At 35.7% G+C, this 18750-nt stretch overlaps 1 protein-coding gene across 1 annotated transcript in view; it reads left to right on the forward strand.

The window, feature by feature from the left end:
• The window catches only part of SCN9A (sodium voltage-gated channel alpha subunit 9), a 166473-nt gene extending 148298 nt beyond the window's left edge, over nucleotides 1-18175 (forward strand). The window contains exons 23-27 of the mRNA XM_069574300.1: nucleotides 254-307; nucleotides 1152-1289; nucleotides 9202-9306; nucleotides 10729-10999; nucleotides 13731-18175. Coding sequence (XP_069430401.1) covers nucleotides 254-307; nucleotides 1152-1289; nucleotides 9202-9306; nucleotides 10729-10999; nucleotides 13731-14923 — 1761 coding nt within the window. The 3' untranslated portion in view covers nucleotides 14924-18175. The remainder of the gene's footprint in view (nucleotides 1-253; nucleotides 308-1151; nucleotides 1290-9201; nucleotides 9307-10728; nucleotides 11000-13730) is intronic.
• The last annotated feature ends 575 nt before the right edge of the window (nucleotides 18176-18750 follow it).

Below are 18750 nucleotides of genomic sequence, written 5' to 3' on the forward strand. Positions count from 1 at the left end.
CTTGAAATATAACGGGCTCTCTTTATCCATGGCTTTGCATCTGCATGATGCAAGGGCTTGAGCCTGGGCAGATTTGGGTATCTTCAGGGAATGCCCTGGAACCAGTCCCCCCTGCATGTGCCAAGGGATGACTGTATAGTTCACTACCTTAATATTACTTAATAAATGTTGAAATATTAAATACACTTACTCATTTATGGCTATTTTAGACTATGAGCTTCACATTCAGATTCTATCAATGTTATATTTACAGGCAACGTTTAAGGGATGGATGGATATTATGTATGCAGCAGTTGATTCTGTTAACGTAAGTATTGGTAAACATAACACCAAACTCTACAGTTTTGAAAAGCTTCTTTGTTTAGTTAGGCTGTTTTCAAACAGCAGCTCCAAGAAGCTCTTGCTACGTGCACACACACTGAAGAAAATCCACCTGGTAGTTGCCTCGGTTACCTGTGTGGCATTGACTTAAATTCTGTGACTCTGCTGTATCAGACAAGCTTGCATCAGACTTGCAGCAAGCCACTTTATCTCTCTGAGCCTGTTTATTGATCTATAAAAAGAGAATAATTCACCACTACCTCATGGGGCTGTTCTCTGGATCCAGCTAGAAAATGTAAATAGAGAACTTAGTTCAGCCTGGCAGTAATGTGTTCAATAAATATTTATCAAAATAAAAATGAAATAACATGTTTTATTTATCCATCTTACTGCTTTTATATTTTAAAGTGCCTTGGAAGAGTTAATGTGAAATAAGTCTCACACTAAGGAATTTTGAAAACTACTGACTGGTTTATATTATCACAAAAGCTAGTGAAGATATTTGTATAATCAAATTTAAAAAGGCAAAAGTTATATAAATGATATCATCTCTTTTACCGTTTTTTCTGGAAATAACACGGATTGTAATTTACTTACTACATTGTCCTATAATCCAAGAAAGTGGATAAGCCCTTTGTAGTTATTTGAAAATTATATTTAGTATTGAATAAATGTTTAAGAATGATTATGTTGAAGTTTAACAACACTATGGCTTCTGTAAAACCACATTTACCTAGGATTGCACTATTTGAATTTCCTTGTCAGAGCATGTGAGAAAGAAAATGATGAATCTGTTGTCAACATACTGTTAACTTTTGTTAATTCCATAGGTAGACAAGCAGCCCATTTATGAATACAGCCTCTACATGTATATTTATTTTGTCATCTTCATCATCTTTGGGTCATTCTTCACTTTGAACTTGTTCATTGGTGTCATCATAGATAATTTCAACCAACAGAAAAAGAAGATAAGTATTTCAAGTTTCTGTCATTGCCCTGAAAGACGTGAACATTATTTTTCCAAAAAATATAATGTGAAATTTAATGTCAATTACTTCATTAGAATTTCATTAATTTTCCAAGTAGTTTTTAGTGTCCAGTGATGGATATGCTTAATCTCATTCATCTCTGCACAGAAAATAATCATCATGCAATGCCTGAGACCTGGGTTCGATTCCTAAGTTGAGAAGATCCCCTGGAGATGGAAATGGCAACTGACTCCAGTATTCTTGCCTGAAGAATCCCATAGACAGAGGAGCCTGACGGGCTACACTCTATGGGGTCACAAGAGCTAGACACAACTTAGCGACTAAATGACCACAAAGTCCTAATTATTTTTAAGCAAAACATCAACTGTTCAGATTTTTTTTTCCCAGTGTTCCCTGTGGAGACTTGATTAAGAAAACTCAGTACACTACTTATTTATTCAAAATGCTTTTCATAAATAGTTCCTATATTCTGTTCTGAGCCATAAGAGGGATTATTATTATAGACTTTGTCTTGTAAATGAGGAAAGGCACAGAGATTTTGAGTGATTTACCAAAATTATGCACCTGGTAAGTGATAGGGTTTTAATAGTCAGTAATTTATCTTATATATTTTGTATATTATTTAGGCCCCTTTCTACCCCCCAAATACTGTAATATGATGTAGTTATAAATGCAATAAGAAGTTAACAAGGAATATAAACAGGCAGTTAGAGGAAAGCTAGATACAGCTAAAACATTTTTATGATGTATGTGACAACTGAGCTGGCCTTGGAAGATGGATGAAGGGACACATAGCAACGGGGAGGCAAAGGATAAGTAGCCCACAGCAGGTCAGAGATATGTCTGAGCACATGCACAGTGATGATAAAGGAGGCAGCGATCCAGGCGAAATACCAGACCATCCAGCTGGGATGTAGTTTTGAGAAAAGAAATGGTAAGAGGTCTTGATTTGCTTGAGCACAGATCTGAAAAGCCATATTAGATATTTTTCAATAGGAGCTGATGTCATTGGAGTATTTTGAACGAGGAAGAACGTACAAGCAGGGCATACACATTTATTAAGATTTGATGACATGTCTGATCCTGTGTAAAGTACTTTGCCCAGTAATCTTCATCACATTCTGTAAGTGTAGAGGGCATAGTATCCCCATGTCACCTCTCAGAGGGGTTATGTGCCTTGCACATGATCGGATAGCTCAGAAGTAGCTGCATCGTAGATCCAACTCTGAGGTCTCTTTTCCCAGAATTTATGAAAACCCAGCTTTAGTTAAAAAAAATTAATCTATCATCGATGCAGAGAATGACTGTAAGAGCCCAAAGACTAGGTTAGACTCTGCTTTACCTGCGACCTAGACCACACTTCGGAGAAGGCAATGGCACCCCACTTCAGTACTCTTGCCTGGAAAATCCCATGGATGGAGGAGCCTGGTAGGCTGCAGTCCATAAGGTCGCTAAGAGTCAGGCACGACTGAGCGATTTCACTCTCACTTTTCACTTTCATGCATTGGAGAAGGAAATGGCAACCCACTCCAGTGTTCTTGCCTGGAGAATCCCAGGGACGGGGGAGCCTGGTGGGCTGCCGTCTATGGGGTTGCACAGAGTTGGACACGACTGAAGTGATTTAGCAGCAGCAGCAGCAGACCACACTTCATTCTCCAAATCAGTCATTTGCAGCACTAGAGAATGCGTGTGTGTGAGTGCTAAGTCGCTTCAGTCATGTCCGACCTTTTGCATCCCTGTGGACCATAGCCACCAGGCTCCACTGTCCGTGTGATTATCCAGGCAAGAATACTGGAGTGAGTCGCCATAGCTTCTCCAGGGGATCTTGCCAACCCAGGGGTGGAATCCCATGTCATGTCTCCTGCATTGGCAGGAGGGTTCTTTACCACTAGCGCCACCTGGGAAGCCCACTAGAGAATAGGGGATACATTCAATTAAGAGATTTTAGGGGGTAGGATCTACAGTATTGTTTGTGGTTTGCAGGAGAAAAAATTGTCTGTGAAGTCTCAGTTTTCTCAAAGTAAACTGAGTTACTGTGGCTGTAGCACCACCCACAGGAAAAGAGACTTTAGAAGGATAAGGTATAGAATAACAAGAGGAAATGATTCCAGGTACTTGCTTAGTACCTAAAAAAAGACATGTACTTGCAATGAAATGTTATTCATGATATGATTGACTGTTCATGGGTGAAGGAAAATGTAGTAAATATTGTGTTGTTTATGCTTACATTCTGAACACAGGTGTTTATTTTTCAAAGAACTTTTAAAATTCCTTGTTCCATTCTAACATTTTATATCTGACAGTCAAAATTAGTATTATCATATATTCATGCCTTTAGGCAGAGAATCTTAAATAAATAATAATCTTGAAAAAAATATATAAATTATACCTTCATTTCCAGTGTAGTTATTTTTCCTACTTTCGTCATTATATATGTGTACCTGTGATACATAAGCACACGTATATAGTTCTGTAACATTTCCTATAGAGGATGAATTGCACGTGTGTCTAGAAAGAGCAGTATGATCATGACAGGACCGCCACAGCCCTCACTGCTTTACTCCCCTTGCTTTTAAATATTATTCTTACAAGAATTGCCACTGCAGGAAGATGGGATGAATAGACACCATTACCAGTAACATCAGGCACAATTACTAATTTCAAAACGCTGACAGCTCCTGTTATCCCCTACCATTCTTCCAGTGTTTCATTTGCATTTGAAACATGCGTTTCATCTTCTGCCCCTTTCTGAATAAGTTTACAGTTTCTTTCCAACCTACTTGGAGAATGAAAGAAGACAGGAACAAGCTGTCTTCAGTTAATAACCTACTACGTAGGAGGCCTCCTGTGCTATACAAAATGTGTAAGAATTCATCTAATCCATAGAACAAACAAATGAAAGTGGTACCTTTGTATGTGTGTATAAACCGAGGCCTATAAAGAGTAAACAGCTTGTTTCAAATCAAGAACTAGGTCATTGGCAGTTAGGATCCAAAGTTCTGTTTGAGTGCAAAGCCCATCCAAAATGAAATGTGGCCTCTTAGTGCTTTTTAACTTTAACACTTTGATCTCGGTTTGGTGTGAAAGTCAAAGTGTTAGTTGATCAGTCATGTCCAACTCTTTGCAACCCCATGGACTATAGCCCACCAGGTTCTTCTGTCTATGGAATTTTCCAGGCAAGAATACTGGAGTGGGTTGCTATTCCCTTCTCCAGGGGATCTTCCCAACTCAGGGATCAAACCTGCATCTCCCACTTGGCAGCCAGATTCTTTACTGCTGAGCCACCTGGGACACCCACCAAATACCCATACCTCTTTCTAATAGCCAACCCCACTTTCCTAGTTTTTCAAACTAGTCTTTGAAACTAGTCCTTAAGTCTTATAAATACTGTTTTTATCTTTAACAAATCTATGTGATGATTGGGTTTTAATAGTTCATCAGAAAATACACTTCTAAAAATTTGAACTTAAGTTATTAATGAGTTCAAGTTATAAAAGGGAATGTATGCAATGTATTTACACAAATGACTAGTACAGACTTTGGTACATGTAAGTAAATTCTAAGTAACATCAACCCTTTTCAGTAACAGTAACCTTATTTGGAAGGTTAATAACAACAACAGGAATTATAAATAATTATTCAGTCTTTGAAATGCAGTACCTTAATTGATCCTCACAACAAACCAATGAATTACTCTTGTAGAGTGAGATTATTCAACCTTCAGATTAGTTCGGTCACTCAGTCATGTCCGACTCTTTGCGACCACAGGAACCACAGCAGGCCAGGCCTCCCTGTCCAAAACCAACCCATGGAGCCTAACCCAAACTCATGTCCATTGAGTCGGTGATGCCATTCACCATCTCATCCTCTGGCGTCCCCTTCTCCTCCTGCCCTAAATCTTTCCCAGCATCACGGTCTTTTCAAATGTGTCAGCTCTTCACATCAGGTGGCCAAAATATTGGAGTTTCAGCTTCAACATCAGTCCTTCCAATGAACACCCAGGGCTGGTCTCCTTTAGGATGGACTGGTTATATCTCCTTGCAGTCCAAGGGACTCTCAAGAGTCTTTTCCAATACTACAGTTCAAAGGCATCAACTCTGTACTCAGCTTTCTTTATAGTACAACTCTCACATCCATATATGACCACTGGAAAAACCATAGCCTGGACTAGATGGACCTTTGTTGGCAAAGTAATGTCTCTGCTTTTTAATACGCTGTCTAGGTTGTTCACAACTTTCCTTCCAAGGAGTAAGTGTCTTAATTTCATGGCTGCAATCACCATCTGCAGTGATTTTGGAGCCCCCCAAAATAAAGTCTCTCACTGTTTCCACTGTTTCCCCATCTATTTTCCATGAAGTGATGGGACCAGGTGCCATGATCTTCGTTTTCTGAATGTTAAGCTATAAGCCAACTTTTCCACCCTCCTCTTTCACTTTCATCAAGAGGCTCTTTAGTTCTTCTTCACTTTCTGCCATAAGGGTGGTGTCATCTGCATATCCATGGTTATTGATATTTCTCCCTGCAATCTTGATTCCAGCTTGTGCTTCTTCCAGCCCAGCGTTTCTCATGATGTACTCTGCATAGAAGTTAAATAAGCAGGGTGACAATATACAGCCTTGACACACTCCTTTCCCTATTTGGAACCAGTCTGTTGTTCCATGTCCAGTTCTAACTGTTGTTTCCTGACCTGCATACAGATTTCTCAAGAGGCAGGTCAAGTGGTCTGGTATTCCCATCTCTTTCAGAATTCCACAGTTTATTGTGATCCACACAGTCAAAGGCTTTGGCATAGTCAATAATATTAGCAGAAATAGATGTTTCTCTGGAACTCTCTTGCTTTTTCAATGGTCCAGCGGATGTTGGCAGTTTGATCTCTGATTCCTCTACCTTTTCTAAAACCAGCTTGAACATCTGGAATTTCATGGTTCGCATATTGCTGAAGCCTGATTTGGAGAATTTTGAGCATTACTTTACTAGCATGTGAGATGAGTGCACTTGTGCGGTAGTTTGAGCATTCTTTGGCATTGCCTTTCTTTGGGATTGGAATGAAAACTGACCTTTTCCAGTCCTGTGGCCACTGCTGAGTTTTCCAAATTTGAAGACATTTTGAGTGCAGCACTTACACAGCATCATTTTCAGGATTTGAAATAGCTCCACTGGAATTCCATCACCTCCACTAGCTTTGTTTATAGTGATGCTTCGTAAGGCCCACTTGACTTCACATTCCAGGATGTCTGGCTCTAGGTGAGTGATCACACCATCGTAATTAACTGGGTCATGAAGATCTTTTTTGTACAATTCTTTGTATTCTTTCCACCTCTTCTTAATATCTTCTGCTTCTGTCAGGTCCATACAGTTTCTGTCCTTTATTGAGCCCATCTTTGCATGAAATGTTCCCTTGGTATCTCTAATTTTCTTGAAGAGATCTTTAGTATCTCCCATTCTATTGTTTTCCTCTATTTCTTTGCATTGATCACTGAGAAAGGCTTTTTTATCTCTCCTTGCTATTCTTTGGAACTCTTCATTCAAATAGGTATATCTTTCCTTTTCTCCTTTGCTTTTCACTTCTCTTCTTTTCACAGCTATTTGTAAGGCCTCCTCAGACAGCCATTTTGCTTTTTTGCATTTCTTTTTCCTGGGGATGGTCTTGATCCCTGTCTCCTGTACAGTGTCACAAACCTCATTCCATAGTTCATCAGGCACTCTATCCATCAGATCTAGTCCCTTAAGTCTATTTGTCACTTCCACTGTATAATCATAAGGGGGTTGATTTTAACTGCTATGTAATACGTCTGTGACATAACATGTGAAGACCAGCCTGACTCACAGAATGTCTGCCAAATAGGTTTTAAAGGGATGTGTTTCACACAGTGTTTATAAGCTATGGTTAATTAAAATGACAACATAAGTTTCTCTATTGGAGTGTTTTGTAATCTCCTCTTAGCTTCATCCCGCTCTTCATTATCCTGATGACCAGGGTATCATCAACAGAAGACAAGACATGTAATTATAAGTTATTAATAGGCTATGATAGTCAACCCTCGGGCTTCCCAGGTGGCGCTAGAGGTAAAGAGCTCGCCTGCCAGTGTAGGAGACATTAGATACACGGGTTCGATCCTGTGGTCGGGAAGATCCCCTGGAAGAGGGCATGGCAGTCCACTCCAATGTTCTTGCCTGGAGAATCCCATGAAGAGAGGAGCCTGGCAGGCTACAGTACACGGGGTCACAAAGAGCTGGATATGACTGAAGCAACTTAGCATGTACTCACTTTCAACCCTCATCACTAGACGGTGAAGGGTTTAGGTTTCTCTTGACATTATCATGAAAATTCTCTCTTGTACATCAGTAGATCAGATGAATACCAAAGTTACACAAAGACTGCATATCAATTAGAGGAGACGTAAATTAAAACACATAAGACAGAAAGGGAAGACTGGTTTTCATTAGGTATTTGATAGATAAGAAAATGCAATCCAGGAAAACCAAAGGGAAACCATATCCAGATCACCTTTAACTCCAGGACCCTACAAGTAAAGTAAAGATTTCAGAACTATAAATTTCCCCCCCAAATTCCTAATTACATGGATTGTGCTAATTTATGCCATAACTAAAAGTTTATATTTCAGGTCAATAAGGAATGTGCGTGAATCTGTATAAATTGTAGATAATTTTAAGAAATCAACAGAGTTTAAAAGAATAGGCAAAGCTTCTAGGTCTCCTGTGTGAGATTTAGACTTCTACAGTGAAGAAAGGGTCAAAAACTTTATTTAGATGTTAGTTTATTTACTGTTAATCTTAAATGTTGTATATTCAATTAGAAAGTCCTTCAAGTCAGAAACCCTATTGATAATTTCCTCAACATCTAAAACTCTATTATGTATATTGTTTATACCCAATAAGTATTTATGTTGAAATTCCTTTCTTTGGAATTAAAAAGGTAATGAAAGTTTTTTTAGTAAATAAGTAAATAAATGTATTATGTGTATACCAAATATATTTGTCTGTGTACACTATCAATGTGTTATAATAACATATATAGTATATTCATTTTTCTGCTAAAGGAATATGGTATAATAAAATGAATACAAGTGAATACAAAAATATTATTACTTTTTGCCCCTACTATTTATGAGCCAGTATGCCTAATAAGTAAACATTAGCCAACTTATTATTCACTACTTTTGTTTCTTATCACTCTTCCTGATATATTTGTTATTTAGCAATGAAATGCCTGATGAGACAAGTAGCAGATAAAATGAGATACCAGCATATCATTTAAAACAAAACAAGTTAGGCTACTAAAAAATAAGTGAGCCAATTATTATTTCATGTAATCCATATATTTTATATATTATGCATATTATATTACATACACATAGAAATGTCCCTATGTGTAGGTAATCCTTTAAGATAGATTTGATTTATAGCTACCTTGCACATAATAAGATACATTTCATTTTATTAAATTGAAGTGTAATTAACATATAACAATATATTAGCTTCCCAGGTGGTACTAGTGGTAAAGGACCTGCCTGTTAATGCAGGAGACATAGCAGATGCTGGTTAGATCCTGGGTTGGGAAGATTCCCTGAAAGAGGAAATGGCAACCCACTCCAGTTTTCTTGCATGGAAAATCCCATAGACAGAGAAGCCTGGCAGGCTGCAGTCCATAGGGTCGCACAGAGTCAAATACAACTAAACTGACTTAGCATACAGGAATACTTTTCAAGAGCCATACTAATCTCTATATGGTACCAATTTTAATATGTGTGCTACTGAAGTGAAAACACATTTCATTTCTGTATGAATACATTTTTAACCTGAATAATCACCTGAAGGAATAGCTGGAAAATGATTCTGGTTTTAACTAGATTTATTTTTATTTCTTTACCTTGGAGGTCAAGATATCTTTATGACAGAAGAACAGAAGAAATATTACAATGCGATGAAAAAGCTGGGATCCAAGAAACCACAAAAGCCAATACCTCGGCCAGGGGTAAAAAATATTATATTTAGCATGTAAATTTTAAAATTATTTTAATTAATCTTTAATATATAATTATTTCTTAAACATGAATGTATAATTTTAACATTTTAAAGAAAAGTCCTTATAAAACTGTATATATGTATTTTAAACACTATCACAGCTCTTAATATTCTTTCATATATTTTCCTTTTCTATAAAAATGAAAAAATAGTTTATATATGCTTTTACCTCTACATTAGCTATACATCTTACTGTTAGCACAAACGGTCTGTAGACAATCAAAATAAAATGTACTTTTGACTGAAATTTGATTATCTTGATGACTTTATGATGTAGTCATAGCATGTAGTGATAGCTGTCTTCAGTCAGGTGAAACCAACCTTGTAGACTTTGATATTACTACAGACAGAACACCAGGGAAGCAGTTAGACTGGTCATGAATCTAAACTTTATCCTGCCATAAGATCAAAGAACAGAATAGGCTCAGATATAAATAGTGAGTCTTAGCAGTTAAATGGTTTATATTCCTCTAACAGTTAAAATAAATTTAAATGCATTATAATGTATCTCAATTTCTGTTTTGTATAACACTGTATACCAAAGCTGTGGATGAAGACAGAGCATCCTAAAAATGGGAATATGTTTAGTACCAGCTGCCTACATGAGGATTATCCAGCACTTTTTAAATGGACACATGGCCAGGTTTCACCCAGACCTGCAGAACCATAATCTATGAATTTGAAGCTCTAGTATTTAATTTTCTCAGTACCCTACTTGATCTTGATAGAGTGTCTTAAAACTTGCCTATGCAACCAATAAAGTGATTTTGAAATTGAGTTTCATGAAAAGCACAGTACTGTTCAGTGAGATTGGTAAGAAAAGTGGTATGTTAAATATGGATATGTTTGGAAGTATATATTCTATACATGGAAGAGACAGGAAAGTATAGATCTCTGATATTATAGCAGTAATACCAGTGTAAGACAATGCCAACACATTACTCAAAATAATGTGACAAAGTAGAAATTTAGAGATGTCATTTTATTACCTTGAAACACTCTAGGTAATGGAACTGAGATTTTCTTTTCTTTTTTCTCTGAGAGTTTCTTAGTAAAAAAGAACTACCTTGTAATCCTGGCAATTCCTATATGACATACTAGGGTGGATATGCTTAAAAGCAAATGTTAGTTTACAAGGTTAATTGAAGAATTGGTACACTGAAAGTCAACAACAACAAGCTGTCATGTACTCTGACTTAGATTTAGCCCATTGATAATATTCCTTAAACAAAGCAAGAACTTATAACCAAGGATAATTTATGCAAGTTTTGAAGACAGATACCTTTAAAATTTGTTTTGTTAATGTAAGCATTTATGGATACTACTTGGAAAATTTACTGTACAATTTCCTATCATTTTTGTTTCTTTGCAGAACAAATTCCAAGGATGTATCTTTGACCTAGTAACAAACCAAGCTTTTGATATAGCCATCATGGTTCTGATCTGCCTCAACATGGTAACCATGATGGTAGAAAAAGAGGGACAAAGTGAATACATGACTGAAGTTTTATATTGGATCAATGTGGTTTTTATTATCCTATTCTCTGGAGAATGTGTGCTGAAACTGATCTCTCTCAGATGCTACTACTTCACTGTAGGCTGGAACATCTTCGATTTTGTGGTTGTAATTCTCTCCATTGTAGGTAAGACCATTTATTAATCAGATTTTAATTTTGAATCAAACTAAACATCACATATACTCAGAGAAGCTTCTGAATTCATGAACATAAACCTACTTTTGAGTAACACTGAAAAAAAATGAAGTAACCTTTAAAGCAAAACTAAACAAAATAAAAACATCTGTGTCAGAATTCCTAGGTTCAAGTTATGAGCCTAAAGGATACATTTTCTGTTTGTTGGAAGCACATAATACCCCTTGATGTCTGACTTCCAGGATACCTTTCACAAACGTAGCAAGTGTGTAGGTAGATAGGTATGTTTTAGACCAATGTAAACTGGCAATATAAATCTAAAGGTAGAATCTGAAATCATTTCTAGTTTTTGCATATATGAGAACTATCCCTTGACTAATGATAATATAACTAGCCAGAATATTGGTGATTGAAAATTCTCCCTGTAATCAAAGTGGAGTTAAAGTATGAAGAAATGCCAGCTTCCTTTCTTACAGCTTCATTCAACCAACCGCAGTCACATCTGTGAATCACAATATTTGATTTTATACTTCCTCTTGTTTCATTACCATAGCTGTTTTCCTGTCATCTTCTCTTTCATTATTTGTACATGACTTTCCCAGTAGTTTAGGTTTGCATTTGTTTTTATAATTATAAATTTTAGACAGGAAGAGATTGTGGAGATTATTTAATACAAACTCACCTAGAGATGCTGAAACAAGGAGACTCAGAAAGGTTGAAAGTACTATAACCTAAAACTGCCGTATTGAGTACTGCAACTTAGAATAAGCATTCAAAATCAATTTTTGAAAAAAATAAAAGAAAAATTAAAATTTAGGTAGGAATCACACATTAACAACAAGCAGAAGAGAGGAAGAAGAAAGGAATATCCCTCTATCACTTCTCTTTGGAACAGTGTTGGCTGATCCAATTAGATCAGAAAACAGAGAGGTACATATCTTTAAACAATGGAGCAAATGATCAGTTTCACATCTTACTGTGGTACTCTAAAAATGCAAGAAAATCAACCAATAAGATGGATTCAATTAGAGTTCAGAAGGTGCAGATTTTAAACTGCATGAGCCATGAACCAATGTTAATACTTGTTTGTGTGGACCAAAAGATTAGAAAATATATCTAAGGAAATATGATTCATGATTCCAATAAAAATAAAGAAAAGTACCTAGAAATAACTGTAATAAGCAATGTATAAGACTTCTATGAGGAAAACTAACAGAAACAAAAGAAAGTTGAAATAATAAATCGAGTGTTATCCCAATGAGAGTATGAGTGGGATAATAAATTGGCAACATAAATCTAAATGATTCTAAAATTCATCTGGAAGAAAAATTAGAGTAATGAGGGGTGACTTACGTTGCCATATATTAAAGATTGTTATTACATTGATGAAGTAATAGATTCAAATAAATAATCCTAATTTAAGCTTCAATATATAGAGAATTACTAAGTTACTCAGTTAAAAGATCTCATGGATCAAGATTAATTGATGTGTAAAAATGTATTCTAGTAGAAGTAGATTTATAACCATGAGCTTGAATAGTCCTTTCTCTTCATGACAAACAACTCCCTTGAGACAAAATGATAGATATGACCACATAAAAATCAAAATATTTATTCTATGGAGGAAAAAATCACTACCGCCACCAAATTAAAAGAAAAAAAAGTTGAAAAACATGTTAAAAACAAGGAAATTGTTAATGTAACATTTATGGCTAACAAAGGATTAGTACTTATAATAAAAAAATATTCTTCATAAATCAATAAGAAGTAAATCTCCCAACAGAAAAATATTCAAAGAACTAGACCAGGCCAAAAGGAGAAAGCTGAAAATAGTCAACAAGCATACAAAATGTCCAATAAATTAAGAAAATGTGGATTATTTTTCCCCCAAAAAATGCCACAATACTGAGATGTTTCAAACATCACAGAGATATTTTTGGTAAAATTATGAAGACGAAAACAGCACTGGTGAGCATGTGAAGTGGGAGCAGTCATAGACTGTCATTAGGAAAGTTAGTTTCTACGAACTTTTTGGAGGTAGATTTGCAATATATATAACAAAAATTTAAATATACTGTTTCACCTACCTTCTATTATTATCAAAAAATGCTCATGCAACTAGAAAAAAATACACCTGCTTAGATATTCATTTCAGTCAAAACAATTGGAAACAGCATAAAGTTCTTCAATATATGGTGACTTTGACAGAACATTATACAACTATAGGGAATTGTTCTGTTGTCATTTATATGGAAATACCTCCATCACATATGACGAAATAACTAACACAGATGACAAAAAAACCCTTCTATTATCAAGCTTACATTTGTATATGTTTGTGTGCTTGCATAGAAAATGGAGTGATCCTAAACAAAATACTGACAGCAGTTAATGGTTGGTTGATATTTCAGGTGATTTATATTTTCTTTTTAGCATTTTATTATGTGACTTTAATTTTTCTACCCTTACAAATTAAAAAACTGTGCATGAAAAAAAAGATAAGGTTCACAAACCTACTAAAGGAGAAAAAATGTCACAATGGTTAAGTCTAGTCATTTTACTGTGGGATTCCTCAATCCTTGGATTGTTATATTGTCTTCAATATAGAATGAAAATCCTGAAATCACAAGAGATAAAATGGCACATAAAACTATTTAGAGTCATGATTTTCTGTAGCATAGATATTTAAATATTTACCGTTTATTCCTTCACTCTTCACCAGGTATGTTTCTGGCAGATTTGATAGAAAGGTATTTTGTGTCCCCTACCCTATTCCGAGTGATCCGTCTTGCCAGGATTGGCCGAATCCTGCGTCTGATCAAAGGGGCCAAGGGGATCCGCACGCTGCTCTTTGCTTTGATGATGTCCCTTCCTGCGCTGTTTAACATCGGCCTCCTGCTCTTCCTAGTCATGTTCATCTATGCCATCTTTGGAATGTCCAACTTCGCCTATGTTAAAAAGGAAGCTGGAATTAATGACATGTTCAACTTTGAGACCTTTGGCAACAGCATGATCTGCCTGTTCCAGATTACCACCTCTGCTGGCTGGGATGGATTGCTAGCACCTATCCTCAACAGTGCACCACCGGACTGTGACCCCAAAAAAGTTCACCCTGGAAGCTCAGTTGAAGGAGACTGTGGGAACCCATCTGTCGGGATATTCTATTTCGTCAGTTACATCATCATATCATTTCTGGTCGTGGTGAACATGTACATCGCTGTCATCCTGGAGAACTTCAGTGTTGCTACTGAGGAAAGTACTGAGCCCCTGAGTGAGGACGATTTTGAGATGTTCTATGAGGTTTGGGAGAAGTTTGATCCAGATGCAACTCAATTTATAGAATATAGCAAACTCTCTGACTTTGCAGCTGCACTGGATCCTCCTCTTCTCATAGCAAAACCAAACAAAGTCCAGCTCATTGCCATGGACCTGCCCATGGTCAGTGGGGACAGGATCCACTGCCTTGACATCTTATTTGCTTTTACAAAGCGTGTTTTGGGGGAAGGTGGAGAGATGGACTCTCTTCGTTCACAGATGGAAGAAAGGTTCATGTCTGCAAATCCTTCTAAAGTGTCTTATGAGCCCATCACAACTACACTAAAAAGAAAGCAAGAGGATGTGTCTGCTACAGTTATTCAGCGTGCTTACAGACGTTACCGCTTACGGCAACATGTCAAAAATATATCAAGTATATACATCAAAGATGGTGACAGAGATGATGATTTGCCCAATAAAGAACATATGGTTTTTGATAATGTTAATGAGAACTCAAGTCCAGAAAAAACAGATGCAACTCCATCCACTGTCTCTCCACCTTCATATGATAGTGTAACAAAACCAGACAGAGAGAAATATGAAAAAGACAAAACAGAAAAGGAAGACAAAGGGAAAGATGGCAAGGAAGGCAGAAAATAGAGCTCCATTTTTGATATATTGTTTACAGCCTGTGAAGGTGATATATTTGTGTTAATAAGACTCTTTTGAGGAGGTCTATGCCAAATCTCTTTTTATCAATTTATTCTCAAAGTCAGTGCATTTGCTAGCTCTGATTCTCCGACATAGGTGGGCAGCATTAGCAGATGGCTATTTTTGCATTGGTAAATATATCTCTAAGAATTGTTAAGAGAAAGTGTACAGGGATTATTGATTACAGCAAACAAAGTTGATTTAATTTTAATTAATCAGAAAGCCATGTAGAAAATATTCACATCTGCCTTGTCATCTTTTCACAGGATTGTAAACATTCATGTTTCCCATGCATGCAGGCATGCGTGCGCACGCACACACACCAATACCCAACATTTGGATATCTACAAAAGTATTTGCCTTGACTTTTCAATGAAGTGCTCTGATAGAAGGCACCAGTAATGAATGTTCAGTTAAAACACCTTATTATCTTGTTATTAGGGGGCAAGACTCTTTTATCATGTACAGAGTTCATTCTATATTTTGAGGTGCTTAAATTTATCCATGTTACATGAAAACCAATTTATATGTGCCCACCAAATGCCATGGGATGTGTAAGCTGGTCAGTTCTACCAATGCTTTTTGTTTATCATGATGCATATACCAATTAGGATAAGAGTTACCTTTAGAATATTGTGCTTCATGGACTGCCTTTTTCTATATCTTTGTTTGTTCATTCGGTAGTCATGAAACATGAAAAATTATTTTAAGTACATATCACATTCCTTGAAAGAAACAAATGAAGATAATTGAGAAAAGCAGCAACTAAAGAAAGCTTTATCCGTTTTTATTTATATACCATAATGCCAGACTGTGCTGCTCCAAAAATACCAACAATGACCCAACTCTTATCATTTTTATCACAGTTTTCTGCTTTCTCATGCAGTATTGTTGAATCATTCTTCAGCACTGAGCGAAGCTGATACTGTCTTCAGCGGAATGCTTCCAAATATGCAGAAAGATATTTGATATCATGGTACATGTTTGAGCAGATAATGACTTGGGCACAGTATTTAGTATATCACCTGCATAATATCCTGAATGTGTATGGCAAGCTTTCAAGTCGTACTACATGGCAGGCTTTCAACACAAACTTGTGTGTAGTAAGAATGAAATAGCATTCAACCAAGATTCTTGCCAACTTGCTTGCCTAATTGGTTCTAGTAATCCACTTGAACCTTTGTTCTTTCATCTACAAAATGAGGAGGATGTCACTTTCTCCTTAAAATTCTATGACTATGAGATATATTACGTATCCATCAATAATGTACCCTGAGCTTAAAGTTTACCAAGCACACATTCATTTTGCTTTAGCTGTTGTTCTTCTATCAAGGATTATATATCTAGTTTAGAAAAAAAAAACTTGTTAATACTGGCTTGAGAAGGAATAGCCATAATGCATTTTTTATCAGCTTATTCCAGGAACATGAGATCATTCTTCTATCGAGTTATTCATGCACAAGCAAAAACTGAGTTACAAAAGTGGAAAGTAATTTTATTTAGAAGATTTTGTGGGAGGTTTCAAAACAAATATATACAACAATATTTCATTCATTTGCTTTCCTCAATGAAAAAAGAACATAAACTGTATTTCTATATTAAGTGTTTGTTGTTGTTCTTTTGGCTAGTTAAAAATAAAGCATATTTAAGCATACCCATAGAGATGAAGAAATATGGATAGAGGATGAAAGGCAAAGGGCAAAAAAAAAACCAAAACACAGAAATGAGAAAGACAAAGTAAGCGACATCTCCACAGAACTTCCTGCCTAGAGTGTTTCTAAATTATGACGTGTTTTACAGCATTTGTGAAGGAGATCATCACATCTAGACATTTATCCTAAAGCATGAATGAAATTAAACCTAGGGCCAAAGATTCTTTACACCTAAGTCCAATCATTCATCTTACAATATTTGGGCCTCTTTTTATTTACAATATAAGATACCATGCAGTGTTTTCCTAGACTATATAGAGCATTGTATCACCTCCCTGCTAAGTCTGTTGAAAATAGGTTTTGACCAATTTAGAGAACCATGCAAAATATATTACCTTTGTAAGATTTTTTAATACAAAAAATTAAGAAATATTACCTTAAATGTGAATGCAGTTTATCCTCATCATTTTAAATCCATATAACTGTACTTTGCATATTTATAAAATATAGTGGGAAAAGATGTGGAAAGGTTTATGTGTGATTTACTATTCATGTTTTTACATTGCCTGATTTTTATGTAAAAATATTAGCAACTTGTTCCTCAGCATAATTTATTCTAAGCATTTCAAAAAAAGAATTACAAAGTTGCACTTCCATTTCATGCTGAGCTATAATTTTTTAATGTAACATGGTTAAGTTTTTATATATATATGTTTTCCCAGGAATGTCTAATTGTAACTTTTTATCAATTAATAACAATATTTTGGAACCAAGTGCTCATTTAATATATTACAAGCTTGAAGGGAAATTAGACTTCTCTTTTCATACAGATTACTGTTTAGTACTAATAATAAGATACCATTCTCAGCACTGTCATGCTAATATTTAAGTCACAGTATCATTGAACACATGTAATCTAGTGATATAAAATGACAGTAACACTGTACAATTTAAATTGGAGTAAAGTGGCAGGGAACAGATTTGAACACAAATCCATTCATCCAATGGAGATAAACATGGGAGAATCTCATTTTACCTTTTTGACTGTTACGTAGTTTGCAAAAGATGTAAGTAACTTGTTGGCTGTTTCTAAATGCTAACTGATGAAAACTTCAGCCCTAAATGTTCAGCATGATTTTATAGAATTTTGATAGCTTTATTCAAAAGTTAAGAGGAAATGCATATGTAAATAAAGCAGTTCTAAATAGCATTTTCAGAGGAATGTTAATGGGAGTGATGAGAGTGGGCCAGCTAAATTAGAATGGCCAAGTAACTGGCTTGGATTTAGGACCTATGTTTAGAGGCCACCAATTTCTTTTAATAATTGTGGTTTGTTATGTTATGTTCTTGAGGAAAATAATTGAGTTGCTTTGTAAAGATAAATGAATAGCCATGAATATAATAATGCTGTTTACATAGAACTCTTTATAAATTTCATACATATATGAATGCTCAAAATGTTTGAGTTTGTCATAAATTATATTGTAGTTATACTTGAGACCTGCACATTGTAATAGAATCTAAAAATAAAAGTCATCAAAAAATAAAATCATGTTTTCATGTATTTTGTTTTTGTGAGAATAACCTCTAACATTATACCATAATCCTGGCAAAAGGAGCTGCAGAGTACATGGTTAAAATCTCTTTCAAGGGAGGGAAAGGTTGCATACTCATTAGAGTGGAGGGGACCTTTGCTGCAACAGGATTTGATGCACATGGGATGAAAAACATGAATAATTGAGAGCTGTAAACAAGCAATAGGGGAAACATGCTATACTTGATTCTCTATTATTCTGAAAGTTGTGTAATTGGATACCCATATTGACAATCTGTCCCAGAAGAAAAAGCCAATTTTGAGAGATTTAGGAAGCTTATATCACGTGCTTTAGCTTGACCCTCAAATTTATTTTTCTTAAGCAATTGAAATGCAAAAAGCCATGGATGAAACTATAGTTAGTAAGTATATAGAAAAGATTCAGAGCTTATTAACAATTTTGTAAACCTAGTAGCATTGAGGAAAAATTATTCCTCTTCCCGATGTAATATTTGCTAGCATGTGCTAGTTTTGATTGTATTTTGTGCAAGACAATATGACTTCTATTTCATTAATTTCCACTCAGTGAC

Source organism: Ovis canadensis, chromosome 2 (assembly GCF_042477335.2).
Source record: "Ovis canadensis isolate MfBH-ARS-UI-01 breed Bighorn chromosome 2, ARS-UI_OviCan_v2, whole genome shotgun sequence".
In the NCBI taxonomy this organism is placed as follows: Eukaryota; Metazoa; Chordata; class Mammalia; order Artiodactyla; family Bovidae; genus Ovis; species Ovis canadensis.